The sequence below is a fragment of the Daphnia pulicaria genome, chromosome 4 (assembly GCF_021234035.1).
Source record: "Daphnia pulicaria isolate SC F1-1A chromosome 4, SC_F0-13Bv2, whole genome shotgun sequence".
Classification (NCBI taxonomy): domain Eukaryota; kingdom Metazoa; phylum Arthropoda; class Branchiopoda; order Diplostraca; family Daphniidae; genus Daphnia; species Daphnia pulicaria.
In genome coordinates this window covers 15,501,811-15,521,842 of record NC_060916.1, presented here as the reverse complement: position 1 = coordinate 15,521,842, position 20,032 = coordinate 15,501,811, and the positions used below count along the sequence as shown (strand labels likewise).

Sequence of the window (20,032 nt, the reverse complement as noted above, 5' to 3'; positions counted from 1 at the left end):
AGTTCTCGTCGTAGAACGACGGCCAATCATGAAATTAATAGGTAAATCTCACCTGCTGACATCTTAACTTTCTGAAAATAATGAATCCAAGTAAAAATTTAATAATAGGTTCAAACAGGCAAAAAATGAACACACATTACACTTGGCATGCACATGCTTAACACGCATTAATCAATTACCCGAAGGGTTACTGGTCAAAGTTTCGTTTGCAGTATGGTTTACATGGGTACCCTCAGTTCTCGTAACACTACACAGATGGCTTTTTGCATTTCTCGTAACACAACATAGATGGCTGCACTAGTTTTTGGCAATTATTGATTGTAATCAACAATTTAATTGCATTTCAATGGCAGTAATCGGTAGCTTACAATTTTTTACATCTATTCTGAAAATTTGGCTGCAATCAATTCAGGCGTTTGATCAAACGGAGTTCTTGTTACTTTTTGACAGAATTGCAATAGCTGTTACAGCAGACGATAATACAGAGACATGTGACAGGATGACAGCATCGTCTCTATTGAATATGACCAGCATGACCCAGGATCGAAGAAAAAGCGTAGAGTACCGCCGTTGATTGTTGGACCATCTCTAGCCTGTCTTATTTTTCTTTTCAAAATTATCATCCTGTTGGAGTAATATTGTATGATAGAATAGAAGTCACTGTATGTTATCACCTAACGCTATCAATCTCCAGTAAAAGAAGTGCTGATAGGTAGTTACTTACATTTAATTTTAACAAGATCCGGTGTGACGTGGGGTGGCGGGGCTAAGCCTCCGCCGCACCAAAGTCACACCTTACCCTTACTCCGCACCATATCATATTAGGTTTTTGGGAATTGAATTTGTATTTAATGTTTGGATAGAAACATGCGGAAATATGCTTTTCATCTCTTTCTCGATTTCTGCATATTAAATTCTTCCGGAAACTAAGGGCATAACATTTTTGTTTTAAATATGATTAATTTACCTTAATTAATCTTAATAATAGGCCTACCTTTATAACAGAATATTATTTTTATTCTATAACTATTCTATAGCTCTGCCTTTATAAAACTATACCAATACAGCAATTCTACTATTCCAACTAGTATACCCTTAACATTCCCTTCGGGTACCTTGCGGCGTACGTACGCTGCCTACAGTTGAATTAGTTGTCAGCAGTTATTATTCATTTTGACTTCTCCATGTCTTCAATGAAGTCACCTGGCGGACAACTTCTAAACCACTAACTACATTCAATGAGCGCCGATTTGAATTGTGGTGGAGTTCGAGTAATTTATGTAATAGCCTACTAAACAAATCTGCAGCTGTAAGGGTAAATGTAGTGGATAATTTAATGAACCAATAATTTGAAATGAATCAATCAACCATCCAAAAACGTAAAAAAGAAGAAATTGAGGTTTAGGAAGATCAATATCAACATGACAAGAAATGCAAATTCCGAATTTGAGACGAATGCGGACTTCACTTTAATAGCAGCAGTCGAAGCCCTAGTGCAGAAAAATCAACTGAAAAAATAAGGCTTGCATAAATTTAGACAATTAAACAAGACATGGATGAAATTCCAACGGGTGGCTTCCATCACTGACTGACAGTATAGAAAATAAAGATAAGCGTTAATACATTACAGTTCTCATTCTGGGATCTTTACGATTTACAAGTTTGTAACAAATTCAATAACGGAAACCTTTTCGTAAATGCCGCTCATACGGCGATGTACGATATAAATACGATTCACGTTCTCGTTTACTAGTTGCGCCGAAATGTTTAAATTTTTCCTGCCAAGTTCGAGTTGGAACTGCTGGAGCTGGAACCGCTTGGAACCGCTGGAGCTATTTTTAGCTGATCCAGAGATCCTACGATATAGTTACGATACGATACAGTTACGAAATCAGTCGAGCTCGCTGCAAGTTTCTTCATTTTTCTAGTCAGTGAAACATGGGAAGGGTTATCGATAATGGTGACAAACAAGTGCGGTCGAAAACTCGAAATGTTACAGTTTTTGACGTTGAGTTAGTGATTATTTGATTGAGTCTTGAACAAAACGCATTCGGCTATGTTCAGGTATCTTTTGTCTCGCTTGATCTGATCCGACGTCATTTGGTCTGATAGGAAACCTTCGCGTACATTCGCCCATTCGTTCGTTGTAGCCAACTTGATACTTTAGCCTCACTATGTAATTTTTTAACAAAGATCCTTATAAAATTCGAGTTAATGACGTGATGTGAACGACTTTTTTTTACGGAAATTTCATTATTTGGTATGTAGGCCTATATATTAGTTTCTAACTTGTTCCGTGGAGGGCGCAGTGGCGCACGTTGGGAAGTACTCGGAATATACAATATCTAAATTTAGAAGTTGAGCTACTAGGACGCTGAGTTCTGTGTCCACACACCGGCTATGGACGATCCAGCATGATATCCCAAAAATGTCATCCATTCCACCAGCAACACCAGCCGGTGGTGGAGCGTGGTTTCCTACTGCTGTCATTCAGCCGAGTTCAGTCCAAGGTATCGTCAATGGTTTACTAATCAATGCGTTAAAACTTATTACAACAAGACATCCTTATTGTTTTAAAAGGAAACAATGTCACGATCCGGTTCTGCATCGTCGGGCCTGGCCAAAGGAAAATCGTTCGTTAAAAAGCTGCTCTACGCCCAACGATACGACGTGGCAAAAGATGTGACGTGTGTCATCCCCGAGCTGTTGCTAGAAGATTACATCCTGCAGGAGAGGGGCAAATTTTGTGACTTGCAATTCACCGAGTATTTGAAAAACCCAAAGTCAAACATCCAAGTGCTCAAGTCGGGACTGAAAAGTAAGACCCTAGAAGTTTACGTTTACTCCAACCCGCTGCCATTTGCTACAACTTTGGAGAAAATGAGCGCAAGGAGAATCCTGAATCTGCCCAAACTGCCATCCATTTGCGACTTGACGATTCACGCTTTCGTCGTTTTCAGGACGTACGACTACGCCACGCGTAGGGAAATGTGGTGGTCATTAGAAAAAAATGGCCACTACACTGTTCTGCAACATTCCTCGTGCAGGTCGGACGTTGTTGCGAAGATCTACGACATTGAAAAAAAAGAATTCGTCCAACGGTTGGAGCCAGTCAAAGAACTGACAAGAGCTGCCAGTTTTTCCCAGTTGAACAATTTATTCACGGCGTTTTGGGAAACATGTCAATTCAGCACAAAGTACCATCTGATCAAAGCAAACTGTCAGAACTTTGCATCGTTCGTTTTCAAAATAGCCAATTGCGAAGGGAAAACGTGGTGGACTCTCACGAGCAAATTGGTCGACATTCTGACGCCTGGGAGTCTGAAAAAGGGTTCCGGAGTTGAATCAGATGCCATCAGACACTATTGGCTTGTCGGAAGCGAGAAGCGCGATCTCTACATATCGCTTATCAAAAACAAGGATGGTGCGCTGATTACCAGTCTCATCATTGAGGCATTCCCAATCAACGGTAGAGACTCTCAAGGCTATACAATGCTCGAATGGAGCAGAGCCTTTGAAAGAAAGGACATTGGAGACTATTTAGAGAAGAAAGGAGCCATTCCGTCAGAATCATTCCGCCGCAATGTCATTTCCATAGCTCTTCAATATTCAGATTCACACGATCCCAAAATATCTTTCGACGGCGTTGACGTGACCAGTGTCAACCAAACGGGCGACACGATCCTCCATTGTGCGCTGTACGGAGGCAAGTGGAAAGTAGTTAAGAAAATTCTGGAAGAATTAAGCACAAATTGCGACTTTAACGCATTGAATTCTTTGAACGAAACGCCACTTCATCTGGCTGCCAAATTGGAATGCTCAATCAACAAGTTCGAAGCGCTTTTGAGTCGAATTGACCCGGAAAAGGTATTAAACATTCCAGATCTTTTCGGGTACACTCCGCTCCACTATATGCCGTCGACGTTCGTTTGCCGAACGAGAAGAAAATTAAACTATTATTAGACAAAGGAGCGGACATTAATTCCAAGACGAAAAAAGGATACACGGCTCTTCACTTTGCACTGTGGCACAAATCGGCGACTGTTACCGAGGAATTATTGAGTCATGTCAAGCTTGTCGATGGGAATGAAGTAGAAGATGCGGATGTAAACTCGATGGATGACTACAACCGGACGGCGTTACACTATGCTTGTTGGTGGTCAGGTATTCCAGTCGGCCTGTTTAAGACAATTTTGGAGAAACAGCCACTGATATGAATGGAAAGGACCAACTTGGCTACACCGGTCTTATTATAGCTTTATTTTGTAAAAACAAAGTCGCCACGGAAGAACTGCTGACACATAGCCGGACACTTGTGGATGGAACAGAAGAGTGTGTGGACGTTAACATTCGAAATAACGATGATGAAACAGCCCTTCACTGGGCTTCTGCATGGCCAAACATTCCGGAAAAATTATTCCAGAAAATTTTGGATGGTTCCGCAGATATCCAAACGAAAGACTGCTGCGGAACTACTCCTATTGATATCGCCATCAAATATAAATCGTTGAATGCCCAATTCTTACTTGGCAAACAATGCAAAAAATGAAAGAAGAAAAAATATTTACTGTATTTGTTGGCCCATTTTTGAATTTTAGTTGCAATGTTACAGCTTTAGAATATTTTCCTATTTGTGTAAACAAAATTGTGTCCATTGCCCCCCAAAACTGATATAATCTTGTGATAGCGTTATCTGTTCTTGCTCATGGAATTTTGAAACAAAATTGACGCGTGTAGAATTTGGGGTGTAATGAATTGGCAAAGTTGAAAATTAATAAAATGAATCTGAAATATTTCTCTCCGCTCTTGGTTGTTTGATAATAGCCCTAAATAGACGTAGGTATTTAAATGGAGCTTTTAGCTCTCATCTAACTCAAATTAGGAGGAAATACGAGTAAATACTATCAAACTCATCTAACTCATAATAGGAGTCTAAAAATACTAGGCTCTCATATTTAAATAATTTGAGGGAACCTAGCTGCTAGCTGGAACCAGAGCCAATTGTAGCACTCTGGTGTAGCTCTGCTGAGACTGGCCAGTGCTACAAGAAATTTTTAGTTATTTTTTTAAATCTCGGTGTAGTATGGTAGAACGTTAACAGATGGCGCTAGACTACCAAACAAGTTTCTGCATTACCCGTTATGTTGTTGCGTAACCCTATTCCATTCATCCTTTCTTTGCCACGAAACCATTTCCATACTCACAATGAAACTTCACACAATGACACACAGAAGAGATAAATTTGCTCCGAATTTGTATATGTACAGCATAGAAATTTTAAAAAAAATTAATAAATCTGATTACACTTTATTCCAAAAAACAATCGAATTTCGCAATGATATTACTAGAGTATACAAAATACTAAATGAAAAACCGTGGGTAATTTTACCTCGACAATACTCGTTCACTTGAAGAAAACCCATTAGAATTTAAGATCACATCTCACTTCCACAAACACACACAATTTTATGAAAAGGAAAATCCAATATGCATGGAAATTAAAATCGTAGACTCTTCATACTTGTAAGATTATATAAACAGGTTCCCTTTCACAACAAGAGTAATCAATGTGGTATTAAGAAACTAAGATCCCATCTGTGCGTCATCCTGAAAATGTACAAACAACAATCAGTCACATAAAATTAGGGAAAAGAAATAAACCAGAGAAAAGGACATACCTGATGTAAATGCTGTGGCCGACCAACATTCTGTGCAGCAAATGGATTAAAAGGTGCTCCAATAGGTATTACTGAACCAAGAGCATTGAAATGAGTAAGTTGCTGAGTTAAAGCCAATGTTCCTCCTTCTGCAACACTCAAGATCACCCATATTGTGTCTGAATGAAAATGAAGAAATTTAATACTGAATCTTGAACGAAAATGCAGTTAACATTGCAGTTACCTCCAAAATAAGAACCATTAGGAGTAGCCATTCTCCATTTGCTCTCATACATTCCAGGGAGAGAGGGGCTATTCATATCAACACTAATGTCTGTAACCTCGCCAGGATTTAAAGGTGCAACAGGAACAGCCGTTTGCAAGGCCAAGTTGACACCTCCAGTAAAAGCCAAGTAACTGCCATCAGGCCACCTGTCATCTCCATTGTTAGCAACTTTCCAGGTTTTGACAAAGCTAAATAAAACATAATAAAGTCAGAATTCAAACAAGACAATAGTGGAGAAACAAAACATACCTGGTCTGAGGTGGGACGCTTTCACCTTCACCAATCGTGACATCTTGGACCAATGTCATATTGGGAAGTTTGTGAGTGGATTGGAATTCAAAATAAGAACATATAGCAGCCTGGAGGTTCCTATAACACACAAGAGATATGGTTCAGACATAAGTTGTTAACAGAAAGCAAAAGACTTGTTACCAATTATTCATATCGAGAAAGAAGGATGCCGTTGCCTCGTTTACATCGTCACCCACCAACTTTCTTAGTTGAGAAATTAAAACTTCGTGATCTGTCGTGCCCATACAGCTAAACTGTTGAAGCAAATTCTGTTCAAGATCATCAACCTCCATGACTGTTTTGCAAGTATGGCGTTCAACTACAAGATAAAAGAGCGATTAATTAATTGGAAAATTAAGAACAAGGCTAACGTAACAGCTCTCGTTGAGTAATGTGTGTCCTTGCAATTGTTCTCTCACGAAGAAGAAAAACGTATAAACGCCACCTTGCGGAAAAAACATAAAAATTTATAAATAAATCTTAATCGCTAGATGTCGTCAAATCGCAAGATGGTAAAAGGCGCGTTTTTTAACATTAACAATGTTTTAATTGAGTTAAATGCATAGGCCTAGCATTTTATTTTCTATTTATCGTGGAAAAATAGGTTCAGAAAAAATAATATGCAAATATGCAAGGTTTTTGGCTGATTGCTCACAAAAAAATCAAGGTAAAAAATTTCACAAACAGCCAAGGTTGCAGTCATTGAAAATTGTGTTTTTCTTTTGTTGTATCACTTCAGGTGAAAACCTTTCTGTATTTACATTTCTCACCGTTTGCTTTTCATTTGATATTCATATTTTTAAGGGGAAGGGATAGAAAAATGTCTATGTACTCTTCCTCCTCAAAAGTGGCTCATGAGTCATGATTCCCGCTCAAACTCACATAGAAGTCAGACACACACCGACTGACCGACACACGTCTTGCCGCGAAGAGCTCAGTCGTGTTCCGGCCTGAACCTAGTAAAGTCCATTAAATTTGCAGAGTGCAATTTTTTTTAATTCGACAAAGACACCATCAAATTTGCAATTTCAAGATAGACCAATTATCTGGCAGCATCGTCTAGGAAAAAGACTAGAAATGTATCAAAACAAACAAAATGTCTAATCGTCGTATCTCACCCAACTTTATCTGAAAAAGTGTTAATGGTGCAGTTTAAAAGGTATTAAATCTTTTTAATTAAGTCTGTGATAATGGTGGGAAAGTGGGGTCTTTTTATTAAGAAGAGTAGAGCGGTCCATATTTGTTCATTGTTGTCTCTTTGATAAATCTCGAGTAAGCCTCCCAGGTCTCAATGCTGCATTTATTGTAGACATTTTCCATCAGAATTTGTAATGTGGGTTTGTTTTTTCTCTTTTCTCATTGTGTGGTGACTAGTTGATTATGATTCTGGCTGAAAAAGGAATGAAAGCTTTACCTAGGTTTGTACCTATCTTCGACTAGGATTACATCATTGCTTTCACCTGTTAGGCATTTTTAATGATCCATGGTTGTTTGTGGCTGACTGTAACATCATAACTTTTACATTTCGTACAACATAAAATACTTGAACTGGTTTTGAGTGGCTCAGTCTGACTTGATGGTTGTAGTCAGTCGGCAAAAAATTAATATGAACTTGAATAATCATATTTAGTTGTATGTACTGAAAATTTGATTTCTTCTGAATGAGTAACCAATTTTTGTTTTTATTTTATACAGGTTCACAGCTGATTGTAGCAGATTGAATGCTGTTCATTTCCAATCATCTTTAATTCAACCGATCTCTGGCGACTCATCTCCCTATTTTACCTTTCTTTAGACCTTATGTCATCGTGTACATTCGTGCGAGGGCGAGTGTATTCACGAAGACGTCCTTCCTCCCTTTTTCCTGTTGGACCCACCTTCATGATCTCGGGCATCTGGAATCTCAGGACTTCAGGTAGGAGGCAATCGACATTCATTTTTAGTTAGATTAAAACTATTTGTGAAATCATTTTTGCCTGAAAGAGACGCAGCAACTTGTTCTTATTTGATGATATGTATGGTACGTTTATTCCGAATGACGTCGATGGGTATCCGTGACGTTTTCAGAGCTTGGATTGAAATAGCGTAGTCAGTGCACTCCGCTGGTGATGCTGTATAGAAATTGGATAATAAATTCAATCCACAGATGAATTTTTAATTGTCATCCAGTCCATACTGAACCAAATGCCATTTTTTTTTCAAGATTTTAACGTTTGACGCTACACTTTTCCTTTTTGTCGCTAAAGTTTTCTTTCTTGTTCCCGAATTACCTCGTTTTTGACAAACTTTAGTGGCTTAACCGTATCTGATGAGCATTTTTTTCTGCTAGCTCATCGACCAACATTTTTGTTGAATAAGGTTCATCTTCATATTACTTCACACATATACAAACATTTGTTATCCGACGTTCTCGGTTTGAAACCTATAGAGAGAACATTTTCTTTTCGATTTGACAGGTTGTTTTGCTTTGATTCTTTCTTTCTAAACGTAAAAAGATTTTCCCCATTACCAAAGACGGAAAAGATAGAGTTTGCAGCATACCTTTATTTCTCTACTTTAAATCTCTCTAGCTCGGCCATTCGTCTTTTACCCTATTTTCTTTTTTAACGTATCAATTAAGAACGATACAAATAATCGTAAAGTGCGAAAGTTTTGGTTTTTTGAAAGTTGTGTAGTTGCTGGGATTACGAGTGATTTCTATATTCAATGATTTTATATGGCGCTACATTAGGGTTATTATTTCATCAGTAGGGAAATTTGTTTCTTCTCTTTACCATTCCAAGGACAGTTTCAAAGAAGTGATTAACATATGGTATGAGGACATTGCTGCATTAATCTCATCGCTTTTCACCGATTGTTAATGCAAGTCTAAAACTGAAGCTAGTAGGCTACGAGCAAGTGAAATTATGTTTTACTCTTCTTCTACCAAATCTATTGCGATTTAAAGCCTGTTTTGAAACGATTGAGCGACATCCTCTTGCAGTAGCCAGCTGCCAGCCAGTAAAGTGGGTGTAGTGGTCGAAGTTATCAAACACGTACATGTGGTCCTCGTTGTCAGACTGTATCCAAATCTGTTGGCCAGCCTGGAGATACAACGTTGATTGAAGAGAGAAGCTATCTGTACTCAGACCCTGAGTCATGGCCGCTTCGACCCGACCAATTAGTTCGCCGTTCCTCCTTAGAGATGCTTGAAATTTTCCGTCGTCAAATAACGCTGCACCCATGTCGGCGATGCCGGAGAAAGAGAAGAAGTAGGTCCCAGTGACAGACGCCGTCAACTTGCCGCTTCCTGCGTTCATTGCCCCTCCCGTGTTGATCCTTACGACGTCGAACGTTATCGGATAATTCTTCGCACGAAATTCGCTGTTTCTCTGGACGTAGAAATAGACGGAGGTTGACTGGACACCATCGAATCCAATCCAGGTCTTGAATGCTATGGGCATTATGTGTCAATCAAAAATTATAGTTTTACCCATGATTGTTTCAAAGTGGCATTGATTTTTACCTGGATCGCTCAGAGATTTAGTGAAATCGCAGTAGACAGTTTCGACCATTTTCTTTCCCATAACGGAATAAAATCCGGCCATTTTGTGTCCAATTTTCCATAGATCTTCACATGAAGTTGGGAATCCCGTGACGGTTGCGTCGCCACTACATTCGAATCGGCCGAGGGTGTGGACTCCGGTTGAAATTTGACCAAAGTTTAATTGCGTTATTGGAAGACTTGCCTTTTTAGTTACGACACCTGCGCATTTGAATTCGTGAGAATCAAACGACAAATCTGTTAAAAGCGAAAACCAACAGTCACCATTCAAACTTACCTTTGTCATGTAAGAAATATGGAGCAGCTGCATCACAATTGCATTTGACGTTAGAATTGACGCATTTTCTATCGATTCCGCACTGACAGGTGTGAACGCTCGAATCGTTTCCGGCCCAGAAATATTGTGGATTTCCATCTCTGTCATTCCACCAACTGTAAATGACTCCATCCTTCTCTAGTGGGGCGTCATAACATTCGTACTAGAAAAAGAAATATGTCATCGATGCTTCACATAATTTGCGAAATTTTAGCAGGTTTAAACTGTTTGCCATACTTTGATTGACTGGTGACATTCGTTTGAGAGTTCAGCTAGCGTTGTCATTTGCCTCATAGTTGCCGTGTACATTATTTCTCTGGAATAACATCCTGGACCAGTGCAATATCCTACGTTTATCGAATTTTCACTGTCGTGTAGGACGGCTGTTTTTCCTGTAAAACCGTTAGTTATATACGATGTCTTTTTGTTATTGCGCATTACCCCCTTGTTGTACCTGTGGCCATGTCGCAATAGACGAAAATGGGATCGATCCAGTGCATTCCCATCGTCAGGGACGGATCGGCTGTATGGGCTTCGCTGCACGTTCTGTACATGACGTTCTTTGTGGCCAACTGATTTGTTTCTCTTTCCTTAACGACAAGAAGTTCGAGTTCTAGTCTAAGAACTTTTTCTTCTAAGATTCCCTGTTGATAGATATAATTTGAGCAAGTTTTTCAATGAAAATGATCTGAAAAGTTGTTAAATAAGAAAGGGACTTGCATGTTGCCGATCTTTTTGCTCCATAAGCTCTTCCAGTCGAGTCACTTTGGACTTTGCTTTCCAGGTTGATTTTAAGCGTATTCTGGACAATGGGCGAAGAATACAATTCAGTTAAAAAAAGGGTTAAATTATTTTAAATTTTTTATTGTATACGTAGTTGGTTGTCAGTTGTTGGAATTGATCCTGAATTTCCCTCAGAGATGGACGGTCATCCGCAGCCGAGCCAGCCGTCCATTCCGATGCGCAAATGAGTAAATTAAGAAAAAGGCCGTAAAAGTTTCCCATTTTCACCTTCTCCCAGCGTCAGACTAGCGCTCGTTTTCACTTCGACTGTAGCGATTTGTATCTGTTTAGTTGTACCTGTTTACAGGAGGTTTTGAACAAAACGAAACTTTTTGAGGTTTATTTGATTTTTGGGATGAGATAAATAGGTGCGTCTTGGCCAGTGTTGATTGTTTTTCATCTGACCGTTGACCCGCGTCAATGTCATTGGCATCTGCCAAAGGTGATCAATCCATAAAATCAGCCGACTATCAGCGGAGCTTCAATTTATCTCCGATTCTCTTCGAGGTGTTGCGTACGTGTTGAAATGTTCAAAACATTTTCCTATGTTATCTGAGTTATATTTAACCCATTATAACTTTGACGCGCATAACTAAACGAAGCATTTCATCGCAACCAACTTGTGAAAGCGATAAGCCTTGTGATGGATTGATTGGATCCGTTTTCATTCCGTTGCTTTTGATTTTCCCCACTTTATGTACAATAAAATTTCTGCTTATGGTTAAATTATTGTCAGCCATTTTAGCTTTGACGATTTTGATTCAAAGAGAGAAAACATGAATTGATTTTTTTCTTTATTTGTTCATGTTTCACAAAAAAAACCGTAACTATCATGTTTTCGGATAACTAAAGACTATGATCATTTCCCTACCCTATTTTTATTACGGGTACTATTTGAGTTCATTGTCTCGTTCAGTCAATTTTTTTTTTGTTTTGTTTTGTTTATTTTTGTTATTTTGTTTTTTAAAGACAATTATGTTTTTATACCGGTTTATTCCTTTGTACCACATTTAAGTCTGTTACCGCACGTTTCCCCCTACACAAGTCAAAATGCAACACATTCCGTCTAGAGTTGGTTGAAGTTTAGTGACTGCTGAAACCCTTAAAAAATTTGATAGGAATGAAATTATACTGATTATTCAATGGTCGTAAATGTTCATCAAGGACAATTCAAATCTGTTTTTAGAAATCTAAAGAAAGTCCACCCCTGTATGGAATTGACCAATTATAATTTTTAAAAAAAAGAAAGAAAGAAAATAAGACAATGAAATCCGCGATGTGTTTGTTGAAACTGGTTGCGCATTTTCTTCGATTTTACGGTTCAATCTCTTCCTCGGCATATTCTATTGCTATCTCCAAGACATCTTCGAAACTCTTGATCCTCTCCGCGTAACCGTGTTTCTTTTCTTTCTGCTCATTATCGATCTTGAACTGGATGTATTCGACCATGGTGAGCGAATCACCCAGTAGCGCTTTACTTTTCAACAGATTTGAGCAGTTAGTGATCTCTTTCATGGCTTTGAAAATGTTGAGTTTGAAACGATCGATTTCTGCCTTCAGACTAGCTAGTGTCCCTTCGGCATTCGCCTGCTGTCCCATAGCCTCTTCGTAGCGTTTGCGCACGTCAAACAGGGTTTGTTTCTCCTCCACCTGTTTGTAGACCCAGCGTTGTCTTTCGTTGATATGATCGCTAGACTGGCACTTGCTAGGGCAGACTTTGCACGTACGGTTTTGCGTGATTAAATTCATTCCTGCCTCAAAAATGACCATGCCCGGATTGACATAATCCAATTCTAAACTGTTTTCACGGCTGGTTGTTGTTAGACTCTTGTTCATAGTTTTCAAGTTGGAAACTGAACCCATTGCATTGAATGTACTTTGAGGGATGTTTGAAAGTGCAAATTCCCAAAATGCTGGACAGAAATTTGTCCACAAATTCGGATTGCAAGGGTAATGACACGTTACTTCACAATTTGTGCAGTTCAGCGCCGATTGATTATTTCTGAATGTTTCGATTGATTCCTTGACCTTCTTGGACACTGTCAATGTGATCTCAAAATTTTGATTGCTGTCGATTTTTTCTTTGTTTTCGCTGATGATTTTCTCCGTATTGCGCAGCTCTTCTATTTTCGTCAGTCGCTCGTCGATCGCAACCCACATTATTTCCAGTTGCTGTTCGAGATAATTTCTGTTTTCCAAAACCTCTTTTGTCATCTGCAGCAATCTTTTCGGCATTTTGTTCAGCTCCACGAAGAAGGATTCAAAATTCTTCATTGACAATTTCCATCCACTACTGGAAACTGGCATGCCATCATCTGCCGAGGGCTGCACATCCATGGCGCCGTTGTTGAATTTAAAATGACAAGGCCATGCATTTGAATCCATCTGACATGGAAGTTTGGCCTCTTTGATGGCATTCAAGACATTGGGTACGCCGCCGTCATTGAAGGTGACCAAGAAATGGATATTGTCTCTCATGTCCTTGCCGAAAATGTTCAGGACCGAGTCGAAAACGTAGATTTGCGAACTGGTGAGACGAGCGTCTGAAGATTTCACGACGAAGCTAACAGCTTCCAACTCCTGCATTGTAAATGATAACAAAAATGAAACGAAACACCCGTGCCGAGATAGCGTGAAATCATTTCTATACTGTACCTGAATGCCGTTGGGATGTTCAAAGAACTCTTTGATAGTTGCCGTGATTTCCCTGTCACGATCCATCCCGCCGGTGTCGCCAAATCCCGGCGTGTCGACGATCGTCAGCGAAAATGGAATGCGGAATCCGTCCTGGTAGTGGAGGTCGTAGGCGGTGACTCCTTGCGTTTGGCTGTGAGCTTGGTTGCCTCCTCTGACATCTTCTTTGATTAGCATGAACCGGAAATCATCCTCCCATTGAACGCCCAACACGTAGTTAATCATGGCATTGATCATGGTCGTCTTGCCCGATCCGGTTTCTCCCATGAGCAGAATAGTTTTCCATTGATTGCCCATCAGTTTGTTTGGTTCTCCGAATGAGAATCGTTTGATGGCGGTCGTGGCATCATCAAAAGTCGTTTCGTTCAATTCGAGTTGGTAGGAAAACGTGTTCTCTTTTAATCGTTTCAAGAATTTGCATTGGTTTTTTATTTTATTCGCCAGTCTGCTGACATCTTGACGAGTTTCTCCTTGGCGGATGTTGGGCTGCACTCGGGCAACTGCTGCAAACTGTTGAGACGTCCATTCGGGGTCCGTTTGATGAGCGTTTTCCTCTTTGGCGGGCTTGCTGGTTGATCGTATGGGTTCAACCAGGTTTGTCAGGCTTGTTGAAGAGGCCGATGCTGCTGCCAGGCCCAACTGATATTTCAGCCTCCGTAAAGTAATGGCCGGAATGGCGTTGGCCAGGACATGGCCGTTGAGCAAATCGTCTTTGACGTCTTCCAAATCAAGTAAATTGTTGGCCACTAGCAAATAGCTGTAAGCTTCAAGTTGATTTTTTTTCAAGATGACGACAGCATCAGGCCCAAGTAGTTGAAAGGCATTCTGGTTCAGGAATTTTATTACCTCACTCGAAGTGGCCAAGTTTGCGTCTTTGATTATATTTTGATGGATTCTGATGATGTCGCTAGCGTTGGCTTGCGGATCTCTGTAGAGTTCGTCGAGACATTCTTTTTCTGCTTTCCAATCCATTCCTTTTTTGTTTTGAACCTTAAGAAAATTTCCGAAATCAATCCAGGATCTGAAACATTCACGTTATAAATCCAAAATAGCTGTCGGAACAATCGTATTGATAGCAAAGAGAGCTTTAGCGACAAATGCAAACTGAATGCGTAACTTACCCAGGGATTCACGAATCAAACAATCAACTTTTTCAATAGAGTTGAAGTTTCAAACTGGCTCATCAAGTAACTCTGGATTGTAGTCAGAACGTAGACGACTTTACCTGACTGATTTGTAGCCTAAACCTCTTTAACAAGACACATCTACTGTATAAAGATATGACTTATCAGCTCGCAGGCTATTATAAGTGACTGTTATCGTTGTGAGTTTATCGCCGTTGTGGGCTGACTAGAGCAGCTTGTCACTTTTTTCTTTTCATTTGATTGAATCGCTCCTTGATTCTCATTCGCTTTTCAATTGACTTCGCGTCTATCTGGCAGCAAAAGGAAAGCTGCTGTGCTATACAGGCAACGAACGCACATTCTTCACTCGATTTGAGATTTGAATGTCTGTACTGGCATTATAGTTTAAAGGTCGCGGGAGAATGTGTAAACTCGAGCGTGCTGATGACTCTTATCGCCCTACGTTATATCGCGTACAAGACGGCTGTTTTTCTGTAAACCCGTTTGTGTATATAATAAACAGTGGCGCAGTATAATATGGCGACTTGTCGGCTGGATGACGGAGGCACCGCTGTCGAGTAACTCGTGGTCTGTTGAAATCACACAAGCAATGTCTGAAAAATGGAATGTGTTTGCACGTTTCATGTTTTTTTTTGAGAGCTGATTTGCTATATATTAGCTAATATAATTGCTATTAATATGATGATTTATATGCTAGTGAATATAAGCAAAAGAAATAAATGAAACCAATACGTTGTGAAGGTGGATCAAATCAGCTTCTCTTTGCTTCAATTAATTTGGCGTCATTTTTTTTCTCGTGAGGAATGCAATACAGATCAGGATAGGTTTCCCCACAATTTGCACTTTTCCATAGAGGGATTTGGAGCTACTATCTGTTTTCTTTAATATTTTACTGTTCGTTGTTTGAAATAATTCAAATTTTAATATTTGGTTTTTGACTGCTCTCAGGTGCAAAGAAGCTTTCCTCCGTTTGTCTACCCTTATTTCAGCCCTAAATCCTTCCACGGATGGAGCAACACCTGGAGATGTCGAGCGCCATGTCTTAGGCTTCAAGGTAGGGCGTAATTACCACTATTTTCCCTTGTTTGCTATTGTTAAAGAGGATTTCATCCCTTTGAAATCGGGTTAATCATAAAACACATTTCGCCCCTTGTAACAGCTGATCGTAAACTGGCGGTGCAGTTCCGGTTGAAGTCTTAAACTGTCAGGTCTTAAACCAGACACGCAATTTGATCTAGTTTGAATGTCTTAACCATTTTTGGTGTCGACTCATGTCGTGTGACACTGTGTGGTGTGCGATTATTCGTGCAATTAAGCGGATATTGTTACACATATAATTTTTATCTAGTAGAATATGTGCTCTTTCTCAGTAGGCTATTTATGCCAGATTCTTCAAACAAAAAAAATTTTCCCCGCTAGATTTGATTTATTTCAAATTGAAAATATTTAATCGTAGACTACAAACAGCACAGCATTTCAAGTTGAAGGAAGGAAAGCCATTACATCGAATTACGTATACAGACATTTTTTTTTCTATTTTAAACCACTTTTATATAAGGAATCTTGCATGGAAAATCGGGTCTGTAGTTACACGCTCGTCCATCTGCGATGATTAACTTGATTTGGACGCCACGTTTAAATTGGTCACACCTCGACTATTTAAAAATGGCATTTTACGGAAATAATTTTTGGAATCGCTTCCGGTTTTTTGTTTTGTTTAGCACATCAATTCCGAACTGGAACAAAAAAAAAATTATGGATTCCTTCTTTTTACCTTTTTCACTTTTTCGGAGTATAATTTAATTGACACATGAAAGGAAGTGAGTTTCCTTCCATGCAAGTCCGTTTAAATTTAAGCATTTTTTGCGTATTTGTCTTACCTACATTGTTTCCGAGTATGGTAAATTATGCACATAAAATGTGTACAAGCAATTTTGTTATTTTTTTCTCGCATTGAAAATCTTCAAAATGAATCTTATTATTTGGCAAGAGCAGCTCTGTCGAGGAGTTGTAAGATATCATCGGTTATTTCTCTTTGATGAAAAGTGGAGTTGATTCGTAACAGAATTCGGGCATCGATGTTGCCGTTGGATTTGACGTCAATTCCGAGTTGGATGAATAGCTTGATTGCTTCGATAAATCTTTTGCTTGAATTAAATCGACACAATAAATGGAGTGCGTTCCATCCGTCTTTATCGATCCCATGCACGTCGATCCCGCGTTGAACTAAAAATTCGATTGCGTCAACTAATTTGTCGCTTGAATTGGAATAACACAAGTAATGCAGTGCGTTTCTCCCGTAGTTGTCTTTCCTGTTGACATCGATTCCCTGTTGGATGAGTAAATTCATTGCCTCGATTAATCCTTTGCTTGAATTATTAAGACACAATAAATGCAGTGCGTTGCTTCCGTAGTTGTTTTCCCCATTGACATCAATCTTGGATTCGATCAGTGGTGCGATTGCCTCGATTAATCTTTCGCTCGAATGATTAGTGCACAGTAAATGGAGTGCGTTGTTGCCGTCTTCGTCTTTGCCATTGACGTCGATCCCGAATTGGGACTTTTACAACTAGACTACTTTACAACTATACTTTTACAAAGTAGACGCACCTCTTCTTCTTTTTCGGCAAGCTATACAACACGTAGATGGGCATTAGTACTTGACTTTAGTAGGAATAAAAGCAATATGCACATGATTATTCAAGGGGAAACGTCGAAAATTTGATTACTTTTTGCTTGATGGTATTTAATTGAGTAGCGACATCGCCTGATGAAATTCTATCTTCGTGATCATGCACCAACATTTTTGTGAATAATTCCAATGCGTAATGAGGTTGGTCAATTTCTGAAGAAAAAGGTTTAATTATTATTTGTACCAAAATCTGTATTGTGGAATTGCTATAATGTTGACATAGCCTTTTTAAAAAGAAAATACTTACTGCTGGTATTGACTGGGTTGTCAACCATAATGTTCTTGAAAATGTCGTAGTCGTTTCGACCGTAAAGATGCTGCCCATCCAAAAGAAGATATGCAAAGACGAGACCTTGTGCAAAGACGTCGCTCTTGACGGTACCTCTTGGCAGTTTTTTCTTTTTGAATTCGCTGCTTAGTTTCAGCAATTCTGGGGCATACCAGTTTTTGGTTCCTTTGATTCCGCTATTGATCGTGAATGTCCCTCGCTCATTGACGGATCTGGACAGACCGAAATCAGCCCATTTCATTTTCACCTGGCCAGTAGTAGGATCGACGTGAATGAGTACATTTTCTGGCTTGATGTCTCGATGAATTAATTTCTTTCAATGGATGTGCTCTAGTCCCGAAGCCAACTGAGAGAAAACCATCAAATGGGGTGGCAGGTTAGGCCCTTTGTATTTTCGAGGATTTTCAGGATCCAGAAATATCTGATCCAACGATGCGGCGCAGAGTTCCAGAGCAAAGTACCTATAGTATAATAGAAGGCACGAATCTTTTGGATAAACCCTTTTTTTTTTAAAACTATTTGTAGCTATTACGTTAATTGTTTTATTCTTTTCGGCACAGTCTTACTTGAATTCGTCGTTGGACTCGACGTGAAAGAGTTTTGGCGATGTGAGGATGATCCAACTGTTTTAGAGTTTCTTCCTCGTTGCCGTTGGCGTCGAAAAGGTCAACTCTTTTGACTACCACTTGACGACCTCGAAACGTTCCTGGAAACACTGCGCCAAATGCGCCTTTTCCCAGTCGAACTTTAACATCGAGTTGGATTTCCATTCATTTAAAATGAAGTGCTATACAAAACGGAGAAGAAACAATGGAAAACTTTTAAGTTGTAATTTTGTCGGAAGTCAGGAACACGGGCGTATTGTTCCCGAGACAGCGTCTTAACGTCTGCGACCGAACCGAATAAACCGTTGGCGATAAACTGATGATGACAAAAAAAATGATGAAATCATTTAAAAATCAAGTGCTATCTGTGAAAAGATAAAATGAAATCCACCGTTAAATAACGTTGTCTTGAAGGCGACCGTTTTTTCTTTGTATATTTTTATCAACTTGGCTTTTATATTAACCTTTTCGGTTTGTCTTGCACCTGATTTTTTAAAGTGTAAAGAATAAGCAGCCAGTACCACAGTAGCTTGTTTATCCAGAAACTAGCCGAAAGTATTAATTTCTCAAATTCTCTATTGATTATTTGAAATCTATACTTTTGAATAAATTTTGCTATTATGTTGTTGCGTAAAAGTTGTTCATCAAACCCAAAAATTTTGGCGGCATCCCATCCTAATAGAGGAGCTTGTCCTATAATTGATAGTCCTCATTTTATCTTACCCTTTTTTTGTTTAGCTTGTATACCGCTGCCGTGATTATTAACGGCATGTGCTTCGCTTTTTTGTTTCAGAAAACTGGGCACTGGACGAAGGGTTCATCTTTTGTCCAGTCCGTTCAGCAGATTGCAGTCCTTGTGATTTAGTCTACAAATAGAGGCAGCTGGATGCCCACATCTTCCCGCGTGCGATTTACTCCTGACCATCTTCCAAGAAACTGGTATTATAAACCCGAATGTTAACTTTCGTTTCAGCTTCATCTCATTTATTTTTGATTCATTCGACAGGTTTTCTACACTCGTCTACAACTCTGCTTCTTCGTCAAAATTGTTTGCTTGATGACCCTTGAACAAATGCTCACCGTTGATCCTTACAAATCATCCTATATCTCGGCTCGAAATACATCCAAGGATCAGTGCAATTCGGCCTACGTCTATCTAGGCTTCGCTGTCGGGTAGGACGGATGTTTATCCTGTAAAGCCATTGGTAATGGTGAATATTTTATTCCTGCATTTAGGCGCCTTATTCCCTTAGTGTACCTGTCGTCATGTCGCAGGAAACGTAAATGGAGTCGTCCTCAACTCCCTTTCCATCAGGATCGATCTAGTACATTCCGGATGTCAGAGGTGGATCGACTGAACGAGCGTTGCTGCAAGTGAGTACCTTACTTTCTCCATCTTGTTTCTCCCTGCTGGATTGTTGTTACAAGTGACGATATCATTTTATATTTAGTTTGGGTGTATTTACAAGGATCAACTACTTCAATTCCCACCTGACGTCCACTAACGAGATTCACTTGGTATGGAGCACCAAACAGATCTGCCGTCCAGTGTTCGCCTCATCAAATAGGTAGGACGCCGTTGAACTTCTTTTCTTGTTGCTACGTTTCTATTTGGGTGTGTGTGTTGATGGCTGATAAGCACATTTTAAAAATGTTATTGGTTACTTTTCGATAAGATGAAAGCAAGCCCCTGTCATTTACGACTAAAGGTTCAATCTTGACTGAAATTG

The 20,032-nt window shown here is 39.5% G+C and overlaps 4 protein-coding genes and 2 long non-coding RNA genes across 7 annotated transcripts; 2 read left to right on the top strand and 4 right to left on the bottom strand.

Moving 5' to 3' along the window:
• Nucleotides 1-265: 265 nt before the first annotated feature.
• LOC124338442 lies at nt 266-601 on the top strand. The gene is made up of 2 exons (XR_006917841.1): nt 266-359; nt 451-601. It is a non-coding gene; the product is annotated as an uncharacterized LOC124338442 (long non-coding RNA).
• Nucleotides 602-1,915: 1,314 nt separating this feature from the next.
• LOC124338254 lies at nt 1,916-4,793 on the top strand. The gene is made up of 2 exons (XM_046792350.1): nt 1,916-2,510; nt 2,581-4,793. Exons 1-2 carry the CDS (start codon nt 2,415-2,417, stop codon nt 3,961-3,963), a joined length of 1,479 nt encoding a protein of 492 aa, XP_046648306.1. The 5' UTR covers nt 1,916-2,414; the 3' UTR covers nt 3,964-4,793.
• A 498-nt stretch (nt 4,794-5,291) lies between these two features.
• LOC124338330 (protein ILRUN-like) lies at nt 5,292-6,644 on the bottom strand. The gene is made up of 5 exons (XM_046792472.1): nt 6,376-6,644; nt 6,193-6,312; nt 5,902-6,131; nt 5,679-5,836; nt 5,292-5,607 (listed from the first exon to the last, which is right to left on the bottom strand). Exons 1-5 carry the CDS (start codon nt 6,525-6,527, stop codon nt 5,584-5,586), a joined length of 684 nt encoding a protein of 227 aa, XP_046648428.1. The 5' UTR covers nt 6,528-6,644; the 3' UTR covers nt 5,292-5,583.
• Nucleotides 6,645-9,122: 2,478 nt separating this feature from the next.
• On the bottom strand, nt 9,123-11,099 carry LOC124337786. The gene is made up of 7 exons (XM_046791807.1): nt 10,968-11,099; nt 10,822-10,896; nt 10,549-10,738; nt 10,332-10,486; nt 10,056-10,257; nt 9,740-9,979; nt 9,123-9,667 (listed from the first exon to the last, which is right to left on the bottom strand). The coding sequence occupies exons 1-7, from the start codon at nt 11,097-11,099 to the stop codon at nt 9,123-9,125; spliced, it is 1,539 nt and encodes a 512-aa protein (XP_046647763.1).
• Nucleotides 11,100-11,848: 749 nt separating this feature from the next.
• On the bottom strand, nt 11,849-14,788 carry LOC124338206. The gene is made up of 3 exons (XM_046792287.1): nt 14,693-14,788; nt 13,533-14,561; nt 11,849-13,457 (listed from the first exon to the last, which is right to left on the bottom strand). The coding sequence occupies exons 2-3, from the start codon at nt 14,541-14,543 to the stop codon at nt 12,192-12,194; spliced, it is 2,277 nt and encodes a 758-aa protein (XP_046648243.1). The 5' UTR covers nt 14,544-14,561; nt 14,693-14,788; the 3' UTR covers nt 11,849-12,191.
• A 1,464-nt stretch (nt 14,789-16,252) lies between these two features.
• On the bottom strand, nt 16,253-18,743 carry LOC124338388. Of its 2 annotated transcripts, XR_006917773.1 has the most exons (6): nt 18,694-18,743; nt 18,264-18,618; nt 17,656-18,158; nt 17,446-17,561; nt 16,597-17,347; nt 16,253-16,452 (listed from the first exon to the last, which is right to left on the bottom strand). It is a non-coding gene; the product is annotated as an uncharacterized LOC124338388 (long non-coding RNA). The 2 variants fall into 2 exon arrangements; XR_006917772.1 differs by having other exon boundaries at nt 16,253-17,347.
• Between the last annotated feature and the right edge of the window lie 1,289 nt (nt 18,744-20,032).

Coding starts and splice junctions, on each gene's coding strand:
- LOC124338254 (XM_046792350.1), top strand. CDS start 2,415: ATGATATCCCAAAAATGTCATCCATTCCACCAGCAACACCAGCCGGTG. Junction 2,511..2,580: donor TCAGCCGAGTTCAGTCCAAG/GTATCGTCAATG, acceptor TTGTTTTAAAAG/GAAACAATGTCACGATCCGG.
- LOC124338330 (XM_046792472.1), bottom strand. CDS start 6,527: ATGGAGGTTGATGATCTTGAACAGAATTTGCTTCAACAGTTTAGCTGT. Junction 6,132..6,192: donor AGCGTCCCACCTCAGACCAG/GTATGTTTTGTT, acceptor TGTTTTATTTAG/CTTTGTCAAAACCTGGAAAG. Junction 5,837..5,901: donor TAATGGTTCTTATTTTGGAG/GTAACTGCAATG, acceptor ATTTTCATTCAG/ACACAATATGGGTGATCTTG.
- LOC124337786 (XM_046791807.1), bottom strand. CDS start 11,099: ATGGGAAACTTTTACGGCCTTTTTCTTAATTTACTCATTTGCGCATCG. Junction 10,487..10,548: donor CTATTGCGACATGGCCACAG/GTACAACAAGGG, acceptor ACGGTTTTACAG/GAAAAACAGCCGTCCTACAC. Junction 9,980..10,055: donor ATATTTCTTACATGACAAAG/GTAAGTTTGAAT, acceptor TCAAATGCGCAG/GTGTCGTAACTAAAAAGGCA.
- LOC124338206 (XM_046792287.1), bottom strand. CDS start 14,543: ATGGATTGGAAAGCAGAAAAAGAATGTCTCGACGAACTCTACAGAGAT. Junction 13,458..13,532: donor AACATCCCAACGGCATTCAG/GTACAGTATAGA, acceptor TTTACAATGCAG/GAGTTGGAAGCTGTTAGCTT.